Source organism: Ursus americanus, chromosome 25 (assembly GCF_024610735.1).
Source record: "Ursus americanus isolate L20-20 chromosome 25, mUrsAme1.1.p, whole genome shotgun sequence".
Taxonomy (NCBI): domain Eukaryota; kingdom Metazoa; phylum Chordata; class Mammalia; order Carnivora; family Ursidae; genus Ursus; species Ursus americanus.
This window is the reverse complement of record NC_142151.1, coordinates 11378316-11395839: the sequence shown is the minus strand read 5'-3', so window position 1 is coordinate 11395839 and position 17524 is coordinate 11378316. Positions and strand designations below refer to the sequence as shown.

Below are 17524 nucleotides of genomic sequence, written 5' to 3'. Positions count from 1 at the left end.
TTACCCATACGTGAAGATTTAATGACTACTTTTTGGGTGTGCGCCAGAGGCAGAAACAGAAGAGCTGCTGGGCACCATTTTTATTTCCTACCTTTTGCCTAGCTGCCCTTATGTTTTGGGTTCCAAGTCTCACAGTCTCCATCCACTTTTCTAGCACTGTTTACCCCATCTTGACATTCCCTAGCAGACCCACCTGCCCAATATTTGTGTCCTGGCAGATGCCCCTAAAGGGACTCCTGCCCTGCCACACCCCAAAGGCAACTTACACTGAGGCCAGTGAACCGCAAAGGGGCACCTGCCCCACCATACCTGGAAGAAGGCCTTGATCAGTATGGGTCACTGCCAAAGTGACTCCCACAGCTCCACACCCACCAGGCAGGCTTAGCTGGATCTGGCACATCTGCAAATTGGATTATGGACCACCAAATCCAGTGGACCATCTCACCTGGGATCCATATCCCCCCAAAGGCTCCCATACTACCCCATTCAGTGGATGGCCTCACTAGGACTAGAATCCCTCCAAAGGAACTCCTGTGGTGGTTGCCCTTGCCCACCAGTATGCCTGCAATGTTTGTGGCCAAACCATACAGCCAGCGACACTAGGGACTCCTCCTGTCCAAAAGCATACCCTTAATATTTCTACCCAGGCCCCTCAGTCAGCTGTGTCAGGTGCCAGCCCTTTCTAACAGTGTGACTAAGCAAATAAGAAAGAAGAAAAGAAAAAAAGAAAAACAAATAAACAAAAAAGCAAAAAAACTGAGACCCATTTATATTGCCTATAAGAGACTCACTTTATACATATACAGTCTGACAGTGAAAAGATGGGAAAAGATGTTCAACACACATGGAAAAGAAAAGAAAAAAAAGCTGGGTTAGCAATTCTTATATGACACAAGATAGACTTTGAAACAAAGACAATAACAAGAAACAATAAGGACCTCACATAATGATAAAGGAGTCAGTCCAATAAAAGGATATAATAATGGTAAATACCTATGCACCCAACATAGGAGCAACTAAACATATAAAAGTAGTATTAACATAAAAGGATAAATTGAGGGGTGCCTGGGTGGCTCAGTCAGTTAAGCATCTGCCTTTGGCTCAATCATGATCCTGGGGTCCAGGGATTGAGCCCTGCATCAGGCTCCCTGTTCAATGGGGAGTCTGCTTCTCCCTCTCCCTCTGCCCCCTCCCTACTTGTGTTTTTTCTGGCTAACCCTGCTCTCCCTCCCTTTCTCAGACACATAAATAATCTTTTTTTTAAAGATTTTTAAAATTTATTTTAGAGAGAGATAGCGATAGGGAGAGAGAGAGCATGAACAGAGGTGGGAAGAGATAGAAGCAGGCAGGTCCCCTGCTGAGCTGGGAGCCCGAGTGGGACTCCATCCCATGACCCTGAGATCATAACTTGAGCCCAAGGCAGATCCTAAACCTTCTGGGCCACCCAGGTGTCCCAGTAAATAAAAAAATCTTTAAAAAAAAAAGATAAATTCTGGGACACGTGGGTGGTTCAGTTGGTTAAGCATCTGCCTTCAGCTCAGGTCATGATCCCAGGGTCCTGGGATCTAGTTCTGCTTCTTCTTCTGCCTGTTGCTCCCCTGCTTGTGCTCTCTCTCTCTCTGACAAATAAATAAATTTTTAAAAAGTGGATAAATTGACAGTAATACAATAATAATAGGGGACTTTAACGTCCCACGTGTGTCAATGGATACATCATCAAGACACAATATCAATAAAGGAACATTGGACCAAATGAATTTAATAAATATGTATGGAACATTGTATCTAAAGCCAAAGGAATACACATTCTTTTTAAATGCACTTGGAATGTTTTCCAGAATAGATTACATGGAAGGCCACAGAACAAATCTCATTAAATTTAAAAAGATTAAAATCATCTTTTCTGACCACAATGGTACAGGAATCTAGAAATCAATTACAAGAATAAAAAACATCAATTAAAAAAGAACATGTGGAGGCTAAACTGCATGCTACTAAACAACCAATGAAGATATCAATGAGAAAATCTAAAAAACCTGGAGAAAAATGAAAAGGACATCCCAATGTTTCAAAATCTATGGGACACGGCAAAATCATTTCAAAGAGGAAAATGTTAAGAGATACAGGCTTACCTCAACAAACAAGAAAAATATCAAATAAACAATTTATCCTTATACCTAAAGGAACTAGAAAAGGAAAAAAAAATTAGAAAGAAAAAATAATAAAGATGAGAGTGGAAATAATTGAAAATAAGACTATAAAAACAATACAAGAGATCAATGAAACTAAGAGCTGCTTCTTTGAAAAAATATAGAATATTGATAAAACTTTAACCAGAATCATCAGGAAGAAAAGAGTGAGGACCCAAATAAATACATTCAGAAATTAATAGAGGTAACTACATGACATAACTCAGAAATACAGAAGATCATAAGAGACTTACTGTGACCAATTATATGCCAACAAACTGGACAATCTAGAGGAAATGGACCAATTCTCAGAAATAAACAAATTTTCAAGATTGAATCGGGAATGAACAGAAAATCTAAGCAGACTAATTAATAGTAAAGAAATTGAATCAGTAATCAAAACACTGCCAACAAACACATATCCAGGACCAGATAGCTTCCCAACTGAATTCTAACAAACCTCTAAAAAAGACTTAATACCAGATACATGAAAAAATGCTCATCATTCAACATCTGGGAAATAGAAATCAAAACCACAATGAGATACTACCTCCCACCAGTCAGAATGGCTAAAATGAACAACTCAGGAACAGCAGATGTTGGAGGGAATGCAGAGAAAGGGGAAGCCTCTTGGGCTGCCTGGGTGGCTCAGTTTGTTAAGTGTCTGTCTTCAGCTCAGGTCATCGATCCTCACATCAGGTTCTCTCCTGAGTGAGGAGCCTGCTTCTCCCTCTGCCCCTCCCCTCCATTTGTGCTCTCTTCCTGGCTCTCTCTTTCTCTCTCAAACAAATAATTTTTTTTTAAAAAAAGGGAAATCCCATTACACTGTTGGTGGGAATGAAAACTGGTGCAAACTGATTTGGGGAAAATACAGTATGGATTTTCCTCAAAAAGTTAAACATAGAACTGCCCTATGACCCAGCAATTGCACTATGTATTTATCCAGAGGACACAAAAAATAGTGATTCAAAGGGGCCCATGCACCCCAGGGTTTATAGAAATGATGTCCACAATTTCCAATATGTGGAAAGAGCCCAGATGTCCATCAACAGATGAATGAATAAAGAGGTTGTATAGATTGATAGATGATTGATTGATAGATAGATGATAGATAGATAGATAGATAGATAGATAGATAGATAGATAGATAGATATAGATAGATGATAGACAGACGATAGATAGATAAAAACTTATATTTACTGTGTATATATATACACACACACACAATGGATTATTACTCAGCCATGTAAAAGAATGAAATCTTGCCATTTACAATGACATGGATGGAACTAGAGTGTATTATGATTAATGAAATGAGTCAGTCAGAGAAAGACAAATATCATATGATTCCACTATATGTGCAATTTTAAAAACAAAAGAGATGAACGTAGGGGAAGGGAGGTAAAAATAAAATAAGATGAAAACAGAGAGGGAGGCAAACCATAAGGGACTCTTAACTATAGGGAACAAACTGAAGGTTGCTGAAGTGGAGGTGGGGAGGATGAGGTAATTGGTTGATGGGCATTAAGGAGGACACTTGAGATAATGAATATTGGGTGCTATATGCAACTGATGAATCACTGAATTCTACTCCTGAAACTAATAATACACTCTATGTTAACTACATTTGATTTAAATTTTAAAAAATTGAAAAAAGACTTAACACCTCTTCTTTGCAAATTAATCCCAAAACTGAAGACAAAGAAAAGCTTCTAAATCATTCTGTGTGGACAGCATTACCCCGATCAAAACAAAGAATATTATAGGACAATATCCTTGATTAGCATGCAAAAATCTTCGCCAAAATTTTAGCAAACTGAATTCCACAATATAACAAAAGGATCATACACCATGATCAAGTGGGATTTATTCCAAGGATGCAAGAATGGCTCAATATCTGCAAATCAATCAACTTGATACATCACATTAACTAAGTGAAAGGTCCAAATCAGATGGTAATCTCAATAGATGAAGAAAAAGCACTTGACTAAATTCAACATCCATTTATGATAAAAACTCCCAGCAGTGTGTAGAGAGGGAATGTACCTCACATAATAAAGGTCATATATTACAAGCCCACGAATAACATCATTCTCAACAGTGAAAAGGCAAAAGCTCTTCTTTTAAGATCACGATTAAGACAAGGATGTCCACTCCTACGGCTTTTACTCAAAACAGTACGGGAGGTCCTAGTCAGTAATCTGAAAAGCAAAAGAAATAAAAGATATCCAAATTGACAAGGAAAATGCAAAACTGTCACTATTTGCAAACAACAAATAGTGTTTTTCTAGATAGAAAAACCAAAAGACTTCACCAAAAAACTATTAGAACTAAACGATGAAATCATATATGTTGCGGGATACAAAATTAATATGCAGAAATCTGTTGCTGTTCTATACACTAGTAAAAAACTAGGAGGAACAGAAGTTAAGAAATCAATCCTAATTATAATTTCATTATAACCAAGGAGATGTAAGTCCTATACTATGAAAATTGTAAGACATTGATAAAAGAAATTCAAAGACAACATAAATCAGTACATGGGACGATATACCATGCTTATGGACTGGAAGAATTAATATTGTGAAAATATCCATATTACACAAAATAATCTATTAATTTAATGTAAGTCCTATGAAAATACCAGTAACTTTTTTTGCAGAACTAGAATAAATTAAAGTAAATAAATTAAAGTTCGTATGGAACTACAAAGGATTCTGAATATCCAAAGCAATCTTTATCTTTTCTAAATATAAGTTTAATTACAGTTAGTTAACAGACAGTGTAATATTAGTTACAGTTGTACAATGTACTGATTCAACACTTCCATACAACACCCAGTGCTCATCACAGCAAGTGCCCTCCTTAATCCCCATCACCTATTTCACTCATTTACCCATCCACACTCCCCTGGTAACCATCAGTTTGTTCTACATTGTTAAGAGTCTGTTTCTTGCTTTGCCTCCTTCTTTTTGTTCTCTTTGTTTGTTTGTTTTGTTTCTTAAATTCCACATATGAGTGAAACCATAGTGTATTTGTTTTTCTCCAACTGACTTATTTCCCTTAGCATAACACTGTCTATCTCCATCCATGTTGTTGCAAATGACAAGATTTCAGTCCTTTTTGTGGCTGAATACTATTCCATTGTGCTTATATAATACCTCTTCCTTATCCATTCATCAGTAAGGGCTGTTTTTTTGTTTTTGTTTTTTTTGAGATTTTTCTTATTTCTTGACGTACACCTGTATTGCTCTATACTTCCCTCTTAGGACTGCTTTTGCTGCATCCCAAAAGTTTTGGACTGTCATGTTCTCATTTTCATTTGCTTCCATGTATTTTTTCATTTCTTCTTTGACTTCCTGGTTGACCCATTTATTGTTTATTAGCATGTTGTTGAGCCTCCATGTATTTGTGTTTTGCTCCAAAATATTTTTATGATTGACTTCCAGTTTCATAGCATTGTGGTCAAAAAGGTGTATGGTATGACTTTACTCTTTTTGTATTTGTTGAGGACTATTTTGTGACCAGTATGTGATCTGTTCTGGAGAATGTTCCATGTGCACTTGAAAAAAATGTCTATGCTGTATTTCAGGATGGAATGTTCTGAATATATCTGTTAAGTCCATCTGCTCCAGTGTGTCATTCAAAGCCATGGTTTCCTTGTCTATTTTCTGTTTGATGATCTGTCCAATGATGTAAGTGGGGTGCTAAAGTCTTCTACAATCATTGTGTTAATGAGTTTCTTTATGCTTGTTATTAATCTATTTATATATTTGAGAACTCCCAAGTTGGAGGCATAAATATTTACAACTGTTAGATCTTCTTGTTGAATTGTCCCCTTTATGATTATATAATGCCCTTCTTTGTCTCTTTTTAGAGTCCAAGTCCAACCAGGAGAGAACTCCCATCAAAATCAACTAAAGCAGGCCAACACCACGAAAACATACTGTAATTAATATTAGAAAATATGGTGATAAAGAAAAAGTCTTAAACACAGCAAGACAAAAGCAGTCCTTAACTTACAATGGAAAACCCATAAGGCTAGTTGAAGATTTCTCAGCAGAAACTTGGCAAGCCAGAAGAGAGTGGCATGATATATCCAAAGTGAAGAATAAGAAAAATCTGCAGCCAAGAATACCGTATCCAGTAAGGTTATCATTCATAATAGAAGGAGAGATAAAAGGTTTTTCAGACAAACAAAAACTAAAGTTTGTGACCACTAAACCAGCCCTGAAAGATATATTAAAGGGGACACTTTCAGTGGGAAAGAAAGACCAAAGGTGACAAAGTCAAGAAAGGATCAGAGAAAACCTTCAGAAATAATGACAGAAAAGGTAATAAAATGGTAATAAATCATACCTACCAATAATTGCTTTGAATTTCAATAGACAAGACTCTCCAATTAAAAGACATAGGGTGTCAAAATGAATTAAAAAAAAAGACTCATCTATATGTTGCCTACAAGAGACTAATTTTATTTTATTTTATTTTATTTTATTTTATTTTATTTTTTGATGTAAAGTTCGATGATTTATTAGTTGTGTATAACACCCAGTGTGCATGCAATATGTGCCCTCTTTACTACCCATCACCTGCCTATCCCATTCCCCCTTCCTTCTCCCCTCTGAAGCCCTCAGTTTGTTTCTCAGAGTCCACAGTCTCTCATGCTTCATTCCCCCTTCTGATTATCCCCCCTTCCTTTATCCCTTTCTTCCCCTACCGATCTTCCTAGTTCTTATGTTCCATAGATGAGAAAAACCATATGATAATTGTCTTTCTCTGCTTGACTTATTTCACTTAGCATTATCTCCTCCAGTGCCGTCCATATTGCCGCAAATATTGAGAAATCGTTCTTTTTGATAGCTGAGTAATATTCCATTGTATATATGGACCACAACTTCTTAATCCAGTCATCTGTTGAAGGGCATCTGGGCTCCTTCCATGATGTAGCTATTGTGGACAAAGCTGGTATGAACATTGGGGTGCATATGGCCCTTCTCTTCACTACATCGGTATCTTTGGGGTAAATACCCAGTAGTGCAGTGGCTGGATCATAGAGTAGCTCAATTTACAACTTTTTAAGGGACCTCCACACTGTTTTCCAGAGTGGTTATACCAACTTGCATTCCCACCAACAATGTAGGAGGGATCCCCTTTCTCCACATCCTCTCCAACAATTGTTGTTTCTTGCTTTGCCAATTTTTGCCATTCTAACTGGCGTAGGGTGGTATCTCAGTGTAGTTTTGATTTGAATTTCCCTGATGGCTAATGATTTTGAATATTTTTTCATGTGTCTGTTAGCCATTTGTATGTCTTCATTAGAAAAGCGTCTGTTCATATCTTCTGCCCATTTTATGATTTGTTCATCCAACTTTACATCAAAAACCAGGGATGTACTGTATGGTTACTAACATAATATAATAAAAAAACATTAAAAAAATAAATAAAATAGGGGCACCTGGGTAGCACAGCGGTTAAGCGCCTGCCTTCGGCTCAGGGCGTGATCCTGGCGTTCTGGGATCGAGCCCCACATCAGGCTCCTCCGCTATGAGCCTGCTTCTTCCTCTCCCACTCCCCCTGCTTGTGTGCCCTCTCTCGCTGGCTGTCTTTATCTCTGTCAAATAAATAAATAAAATCTTCAAAAAATAAATAAATAAATATATATATATATAAAAATATATAAATACATAAATAAATAAAATATGCTACAAATACACAATATATTGTTACAATTGTTGCTTTAAGCAGGTAGCTTTTAGAGTGATAAAAATAAGGAAAATAGTTTAGTTTGCCTTCATTTATTCTATTTCTAATGCTTGTCATTTCTTTGTGTGGATCTAAATTTCCAACCTATATTGGTTTTTTGTTTGTTTCTGTTTTTACCTGAATCATTTGCTTTCACGTTTCTTGTAGAGTAGGTCGGCTGGCAATGAATTCCCTCAGTTATTGCTTTGTAAAAAGTATTTCTCCTTCACTTTCGAGGGATATTTTCACTAAGTAAAAACTCTGATTGAGAGCTTTGTTTTTCAGCACTGTGTAGATGATACTACCATCTTCTTGCTTGTATACATTCTGATGAGGAGTTACTGTATTTCTTATCCTTATTCATCTGTAGTGAATGTGTCTTTTTTCCCTCTCTGGCTGCCTTCAAAGATTTTCGTTGTTTTTTAGCAGTTTGAATATGATAAGTAAATGTGATTTTGGTTGAGGAGGGAGTTCTATCCTTCTTGCAATTTGTTTTTGTCAAAATTTATTAACAAAGATGTCAAAAGTTCAGAAATAAAAGAAGTAAAACAAAAAAAATAAATAAAACTAAAAGCAATCTTTTGAAAGAAAAACAAAACTGCATGTAACACACGGTTAGATTTCAAACTATACTACAAAACTGTAACAATCAAAGCAGTATGGCACAACAACAGACACATAGATCAAAGAATGGAATACAAAGCCCAGAAATAAACCTCTCTTTATAAAGTCAAATAATATATGACAAAGAAGGCAAGAATAAACAGTGGGGAACAGAGAGTCTTTAGTAAATGGTGTTTAAAAAACTGGAAAATTATGTGATAAAGAATAAAAACAGACCACTCAACACCACACACACACACACACACACACACACACACACAAAATCCTAAAATGAATTAAAAACCTAAATATAAGACCAGAAGCCATAAAACTCCTAAAAGAAAGCAAGGCAACAAACTCTTGGAGATGGGTCTTATCTTTATTCTTTGGGGTCGTCTTCTGAAGGAAGGGCAACAAAATGAAAAATAAACAATATATCAAACCACAAAGCTTTTGCCCAGCCAAGGACACCATCAACAAAACAAAAAGGCAACCTACTGTATGGGAGATGATATTTGCAAATGATATATCCAACCAGGGGTTAGTATCCAAAACACATAAAGAACTCCTACATCTCAACACCAAAAGAACAGAAACAAGTGATTAAAAAATGGGCCAAGGACTTGAACAGATATTCTTTGAAAGATGACATACAGATGGCCAACCGACACATGAAAAGATGCTCAACAGCATTAATCATCAGGAGAACGCAAATAAAAACCACAATGAGATATCTATCATCTCACACCTGTCAGAATCGAAAAGTCAAGAAATCACAAATATTGACGAGGGTGTGGAGAAAAGGGAATCTTGTGCACTATTGCTGGGAAATTAATTGGTGTAGTCACAGTGGATAAGGGTATGGAGGTTTCTCAAAATACTAAAAATGGAAATGCCATAACATCCAGAAAATCCATTCAGGGCATCTACTTGAAGAAAATGAAAACATTCACTTAAGGAACCCTACATTTTTTGCAGCGTTACCATAATAGCCTGAATATGGAAGTAAACCACATAAAATTTTTGTCATTTTTGACAATATTGATGGACCTACAGGTTTTAATGCTAAATGAAATTAGACAGAGAAAAGCAAATACCGTGTGATTTACTAATAATGTGGAATCTAAAAACAAACAAACAAAACAGAAATAGTCTCATATATAGAAGCCAAAGTTGGGATTGCCATAGGGGAGCAGGGACAAGGGATGGATGAAATAAGTGAAAGGAAGTAAGTGGTACAAAGTTGCAGTTATGAAATAAATAAGTCACAGGGATGTAAAATACAATATAGGGAATATAGCCAATAAAATTTTATTAATTTTGTATGGTGATAGATGGTAATGAGTTTTATCATGATGACCTTATCATAATGTGTATAAGCGTTGAATCACTATGTCTACACCTAAAACTAATATATTTTATGCCAACTATACATCATTACGAATAAATACATAAAAATAAAATTTAAATTGTCTCCCAATTTTACAAAAAAAAAAAAAAAACACAAAAAACAAAAAACAGAACTACAGACCAAAAGAAATACACATGTAAATATCCTCAAAAATTATTGGCAAATAATTCCAACAATGTAAAAAAAAAAAAGGAAAAGAATTCCATTGATGTATTAGGTAACTTGATGTTTTATCTTTTCATGTTAATGTATCATTTAATTGCGTTTTAAAAGTACTTTCTCTGCCATCCCCCAATTTTTTCAGTTGAGTGAAATTTTCAAAAATTACATTCATTTTCCCCCTACATACTTAGACTTAGGCATTATCATTCATAACAAACACCCCTATTAAAATAGAAACAACTTGTTATCATTGGAGGATGACTTGATGAGTAATATGGGTAATTATTTAATATTCAAATCTATGGTATGGGGTTATTGTTCAATATTGTTCACTGATGTATTTAGTTTTTTCAGCAGAAACCTAAATAACTTATTTACAAATAACAAAATTGATTGCAGGTATATTAAAAACTAAGGCAGAAAAATTGAGAAGATAAGCTTGGAGTGGTCCCTGAGTAGCTCAGTCTGCAGGGTTAAGCATCTGCCTTCAGCTCAGGTCATGATCCCAGGATCCTGGGACTGAGCCCTGCTTCCAGCTCTCTGCTGGCTGGGGAGTCCACTTCTCCCTTTCCCTTGCCCCTCCCCCTGATTTGTGTGCATGCCCTCTCTCTCTCAAATAAATAAATAAATAAAACCTTTAAAAAAAGATAAGTTTGGAAAATGATGTCTTTGTGACAGTAACAATAAAGTTGAAAATGTAGTAAGTGTCCAGAATTAGTGTCAAATATCATTAAATACCTGTTAACAGGATGATGATTTTAGAATATTTTCAGCATAATAGAAATGACATAGCAAGGGCATAAGAAAGAATATGTAATGCCAAGATTTAACATCCTTGTTTAAAAGTAAAACTTAAACATCTAAGGTATTTTTCACAAGGTTTAGGTACACAGTGCTTGTGATTCAGATGGAAGCAACTTAACAGCCTGGGTGATCAAGTCTCTGACCCATAAATTCTGGAACATACAAAGTTCTCGGGGCACTTGCCAAGGTACAAACCAAATGACACACTACAAGCTCAAAGTCTTTACAGTCTGAAGGTGTGTCTGAGATACACTGGCTTCAAATAGCCCATGTGTAAGAATTTCCTGTTCAAATTTTAAGTGACACATTGATGAGATATGTACTTTTTCCATTACTGCCTCACTCTGAGCTCTCACAGGGCCAGCAGTCTGTGAAGACCACAGATATTGTCTGTTTACGAGAATAACGTGGTCTCCCCCTGGAAGATGCACCAACAGAAGGTATGTGTCACTACTCTGCTCTCTCTCTCCATGGGATGGAACTGAGGCACAATTAACATACAATCAAGTCACGGAGAACATTGGTATCTTTATTCCAACAATTCAGGGTAACAAACAAAATGGATATGAAATATGTTGGAGAATTTCTTAAAATATTCAAATTCTTACCTGTAGAGAAGTAATTAATAATATAGACATGTACATAATTGTGTTTGCAAATCAATGTAATTTCAGGTGAAAGCCATAAGCATCATAACAAGGAACACTTAATTTGGATTTGTCATCAGTTACAGATATAATTATACATATTATTTGATATTTAGCCCAGTCTTAAAAAATGGATTCTTAAAATGAATCCATTGAATCATAACTGTCAAACATAATTCCCCATACATTTGCTTGGGTGAATGAAAGCAATCTGTTTTTCATAAAAAGCAAGATGAGGTACCCTCTGCAAAATGCTAATCTAAACTTAACTATAAACATTCAAAAGACTTTTTAAAAGATTTATCAAAATGTGGCAAAAAAAAGATATCCCGTACTGAAAGACACTTCTGTCTAACGAATTATGTTACATAGTCTAAAAGATACAAATGCTTTATATGCATTATGTTTGATTTTAATTACCATTTTGGATTAGTAAAAACTAGGTAGATAGACACAAAGTAACTTTATAAAGGTCATACTTGGTAAATTTGAGAGCCAGGAGTAACTTCAGATTTCACTGACTGCAGAACTCATTGATTGAATTACGAAATTATACTTCTTTGATTTATTAGAATTCTTTATAAAACTAAATCTGCCCACACTGCCTTTGACATTCATAGATCTTTCTGTGGTTTGTACCAACAGTGTTCTTCCACAAATGACCTACGGTTTTATTTATCATTTTACGATTTCATATCTTTACCATTAAATCAATTATCAATTTCTTATGTTATATAAGTACTTTTTAAAAATGTATTTTGGTCTTTGATTCCAGTGTTGTTCAGGTTTCCAAGAAGTTTAACATGTCATGTAATATTTTTCAATATATAAAATCTATCTTTAAAATTAAATGATTTCTAGAACTCCACAATTATTCAAAATAAAAATTCACTTGATAGCACTGCACTACCTTTTAGAAAGGAAATGTAAATCCCCCGATAAAAGTCATCTACTAGAGGAAATTTCTGTATGTGCTAAAACTAGTATCCTCAATCTTAGAGCACTCAATTTTTAACCAATATGGTTTTAAAAGTTGTCAAAAAAAAAGTTAGGACAGCATTTCTTTTTCAGTACAACATTTTAATTTTAACCCAGTTATTCTACTATCATTGAAATGTTCTGTGGAATCTGACCTTAACATTAGTAAGGACGGTATTATTCCTGAATTCCTTTCTTCTTCACTAATTTTTTGCTTTATGTTTTTCCAACCGATACAATTATGTCAAACATAGAATATCATTGTAAAAACAACATATTCTATCATGAAATGCTTCTTTAAAACTCTAAAAAAATTAGTACCAGATTTAAATTGTTCAACTGCAAATGAGTACTCTCACTCACCACACACTCCACCCAGTGTGACTGTGTAGCAACCTTGTCATTACATACACCATTCATCGAGTCCTTCAGTGCAGCCCCATTCAGCACAGTGCCTGACAATACTCAGCTGCAGAGACGAATAACCAAGGCGTTACCTATGCAGAACTCAGTCAGGCTAAGGACTCAAAAAGACAGCAAAGGAAAGCTAAGGGCACTAAAAGTTCCACTTCAGTAACTGAGCAGAAAATAACCTACGCAGAATTAAATCTTCAAAATGCTTCTCAGGATCCTCGAAGGAACAAGAACTCCCAGTGCAAAGGTAAAACATTGAATACACACACAGTTAACTGTAGGATGATGTACTATGATGTGCAGTTGGTGGGCAGGGGTGCAGAAAATGAGTAGGGAGCGACCTCCTATATTTTTCATTTCTGAAGATCAGAGCTTGAAGTTGCAATATAGTGTAATTGATCTCTGAAGACTAACTTTGTTCCAGCCTTGTTATAATTTGTAGTCTTTACCAACATCTCATGGGGTAACATCTACTGCAGATGCAATGGTATATTCTGAGAGATTACAATGGTGATTATGGGTTTGGAGTCCAGGTTTTTATCTGTGACTATCTGAGTGTCATTTTCTCTTGTATGTAAATTTCCTGAAGGATTATTTCTGCCCATCCTCTCTCAGCGTTTTCATTTCTCTTCCTACTATTTATCTCCATGTCCAGGAAAGCTCATTGCTGGGATCCTGGGAATCGTCTGCCTTGTCTTGATGTCCACTGTGGTCATAATAGCTGTTATTCCCTGTAAGTGTTGGAATGACTACAAGGGAATTTTTCCCCTAATGATCATCAGTGCCTCAAAATATTGCATAAAATTATGGAATTTTATTATCTCATCTTAATGCATGTATACTCTAAGTGTGGAATGTTCACTCTGAATTTGTCAAAATTAGATGTAACAGAATAATTGTAGAGAGTATTACACACATGCCCAGATTTCATACCTCAAAGACAAGTTATAGCAGAGATCTTACTGAGAAATACAAATTAATTCTTGAAATTGGTTAAATCAAATACCGTAAGATATAGGGAGGTTTGTTCTTTAGGCTTTTGAGATATTTTCCCCACATCTTCATTACTTTATTAACTTTTTACTGGTAAATCAATTTTATTAGAGTTTTCTCCTTCTAAATAATACACCAAATTTCAAACTAAGAAACTCACACCATTATGATTTATTTAGTCTAATATTAAGTTTGTATGAGGATTGCTTTAATTTTTCTAGTTACTGAAGGACCAGAGCAGAACCAAACATTCCTGGAAACAAGGATCCAAAGAGGTACATCATTTTCAGAACTCTGATGTTAACATAGTTTCTATTGTTATCTCTACCTTAGGCCAGGTAAAGATAATATATTCTTTTGGGGAAAATAAATTAGAAAATCATCTAATAAACTTTCAGAAATAATGATTATAGGAGAGTGCTCCTTCTAATGTAACAATCTAAAGAAATACTCATTCAAATCCCTATGTCCATTATTACCCATTGTCTCAAATTTCCTCCTGCTATAACATGATAAGAGATACATCATTTTACTATTCTAAAATAGCGATTTCATTCGGTAACTCTCAGGACATGTAGAGATGGATATTTTTGTGTGTTTGCTATACATGAACACATGCCTGGGGAATGATAGGCTAACCATTCTCCGTTCAGTGTGTGTAAGCATATTTTGTTCTATTTAATCCACCCTGTGAGTGTACATGGATGTGTTATGCACACATTTGTGTATTCATATGGGAGTATGTGGATGAACTTGAATTTGTTAATCTTCAAGGTTCTTTTGGATAATATCTCATAATCTTTCTCCAGCTTATCACTGTTGTCCAAAAGAGTGGCTTACATATTCTAACAGCTGCTATTACATCAGCACTGAAAGAAAATCATGGAACGAGAGTTCAATATCCTGTGCTGCTAAGGGCTCTACCCTGCTCTCCGTAGATGATAAAGAGGACATGGTAAGATGTCAGATGTTTCCATTTTATTAAGAGCTTATCTGTTAATATTATGATATTATATTTATCGAGTTCATCTATAGGTTTGTACTTGTGTTTGTATTTGTGGTTTCTTTGGTATTGTTTTAAAGTCTACTCATGTTCCATAGTTTGACTCTATTTTACTTACATTTTATACTGTTAATGTACACTTGATAATTTCCAGTCTAGCTTCTCATAGAAAACTGTGCTTCTATATATGCCGTTTTGCCTGAAATAAACTTTACTATTTAATTTTATCACACATCGAAGAAACTAAACATGATAGTGAAATTGATCACAAAGTAGCTAGAACCACATAATTACAAATCAGACCCTGACATAGAATGTTTATGAGCCCTGCTAATTTTCATATTATGAAATATCTTTGCTTCTTTTTGGACTTTACATCAAGGGAATCATGCAGTGTGCATTTTTATATGTGTCTCCTTTCACTCTCACATGATATTTGTAATCCATCTATTTTATCAGTTTGTCTATAGTTTGTGAATTTTCACTGCTTCTTTCTTATATGAACAGGACATTTTAAAATCTACTCTCAGAAATTTAGTTCCTTTTAGTAAGTGGGTATTATGAACAATCATCTTATGGAAAGCCTTTCCTTGTCTTTTTTCACATATTTTATGTATAATAATTTATAAATGATGCATAACTATGTAGTATATAATACATTTAGGCATATAAATATTACACTTATCATCATAAAATACAAGTGTAGAAATATAACATTATAATTGCATTTATGTTTAATTAATAATACATTTTTCTCTAAGGATTAGAATGAAATTGCATGGTCATAGCCATGTGTGCTCTCAATTTATTAAATTATCCCAACGTTTTCCTGATGTATTGTGTAAATACACATTTTGCCAAATAGTACCTTGATCCAAAATTCACTAGTCTCAGAAAAATTAATACAATAAGTTCTAGTGGTTATATAACAGTACCATTTTTCTGGGCTGTGAATCATTAGGATATTATCTTTCGTGAGGATGAGAAGTACTCGAGTGTCTCTTGTCCATTTCTCCTAGATGGTGTTTTGCTTTCCCCTCCTAGAAGTCCTTGTCATATTTTAGATATGAGCTCTTTTTTTGAGTTTAGAGATGCAAATACATTTTTGACGCTGTGACTTGCATTTTTACGTCCATGTTGGACTTTTTAATCACCAAAATGTATGTGTGTATACATGTATTTTTCAGATTTAATTTATTTGAGAGAGAGACACACACAGAGACAGAGACAGAGAGAGCATGAATGAACAGGGGGAGGGGCAGACGGAGAGGGAGAGGCAGACTCCCGGTGAGCAGGGAGCCCAACAGGGGGCTGGATCCCAGGCCCCTGAGATCCTGACCTGAGCTGAAGGTAGCTGCTTAACCAACTGAGTCACCCATGTGCCCCAATCACCAAAAATGTATTACTGTAACTCTAGTTCAATTTATCATTTGGGTGTTAGTGATTGTTTTGGACCTTTTTCAGAATTTAGTCTAAATTAATTAATATAATTGCCTATGTTATTTTCTAAGATTTACTTTTTTTCTTTATTTCTTTATTTTTTTATCTCTTAAATAGGGTTTATGATCCATTGGGACTTTATTTTTTCTGATGCTCTGTTTGTCATGCTGTGAGATAATAGGTTTTTTGATTTGGAATAATGCACTTAGCGTCTAAAACTTTTCTGTCTTTCTGGCATGCCATTTTTCCATTATTTTGACTGGAGGGAAAAAACATTTGGGGGGCTTTTGTCTGTCCCATTGCTGTCTGTGCGTTGCCAGCCTCTCTGGCACCAGTCTGAGACATGTGAGTGAAATAGGAATTCCAGGGCGCTCAGAGCCATGTCATTCCTGGGTCTGGAGTGCCTGCTTCCGTCGGCTTTCTCATCACCTGTCTGAATCTTATGTTGTCTTATATGTAATGTCCAGGGGTTTTAGCTCTATTTGGTGGGAGGAATAGGCAAAAGTTTATCTTCTCTATCTTTCTAGAACCAGAAGTCTGATTTGTAGTGGTTTTAGTTTGAATGTTCCTAAGACTAATAGGATTGAGCATCTTTTCCTATACTCATTTGCCATCCATACATGTTTTTTTATGAAGTTAGCTATTGAAATATTTTGGTTATATTTTTAATTTTTGTTATCGTACTTTGAGAATTCTTTATGTACCCTGGCAGCAAGTCTTCTACGAGATGTATGATCTGTAAATATTTTCTCTGAAGTCTATGATTTATCTCTTTTCCCTTCAAAGAGTAGATATTCTCCTGATGAGCTACACTTCATCAATTTGTTCTTCTATCGATCATGTTTTTGGTGTTCTGTCTAAGAAATGTCTGCCCAAGTTTAGGTCATGCATATTTTCTAATAAATCTTCTTGAAATCTTACCATTTGCGCTTCCGTATGATCAATTTTTAGCATTTTTGTGTATAGTATAAAGTATATATTTATTAATAATATTTGATACTCCATTCTTCCCACGATATTTGTTAAAAAGACTATACTTTCTCCACTGAATGATTTGTATCTTTGTTGAAATCTACATTCCATATATGTGGGGATATACACTTTGCAGTTCTGTTTCATTAATCTCCTTATGTA

At 35.2% G+C, this 17524-nt stretch overlaps 1 protein-coding gene across 1 annotated transcript in view; it reads left to right on the top strand.

Moving 5' to 3' along the window:
- LOC148107761 (NKG2-A/NKG2-B type II integral membrane protein-like) overlaps window positions 1–17524 on the top strand; it is a 33681-nt gene that overhangs the window by 4619 nt on the left and 11538 nt on the right. The window contains exons 2-5 of the mRNA XM_087855914.1: window positions 12999–13201; window positions 13610–13687; window positions 14169–14222; window positions 14757–14902. Coding sequence (XP_087712040.1) covers window positions 12999–13201; window positions 13610–13687; window positions 14169–14222; window positions 14757–14902 — 481 coding nt within the window. The remainder of the gene's footprint in view (window positions 1–12998; window positions 13202–13609; window positions 13688–14168; window positions 14223–14756; window positions 14903–17524) is intronic.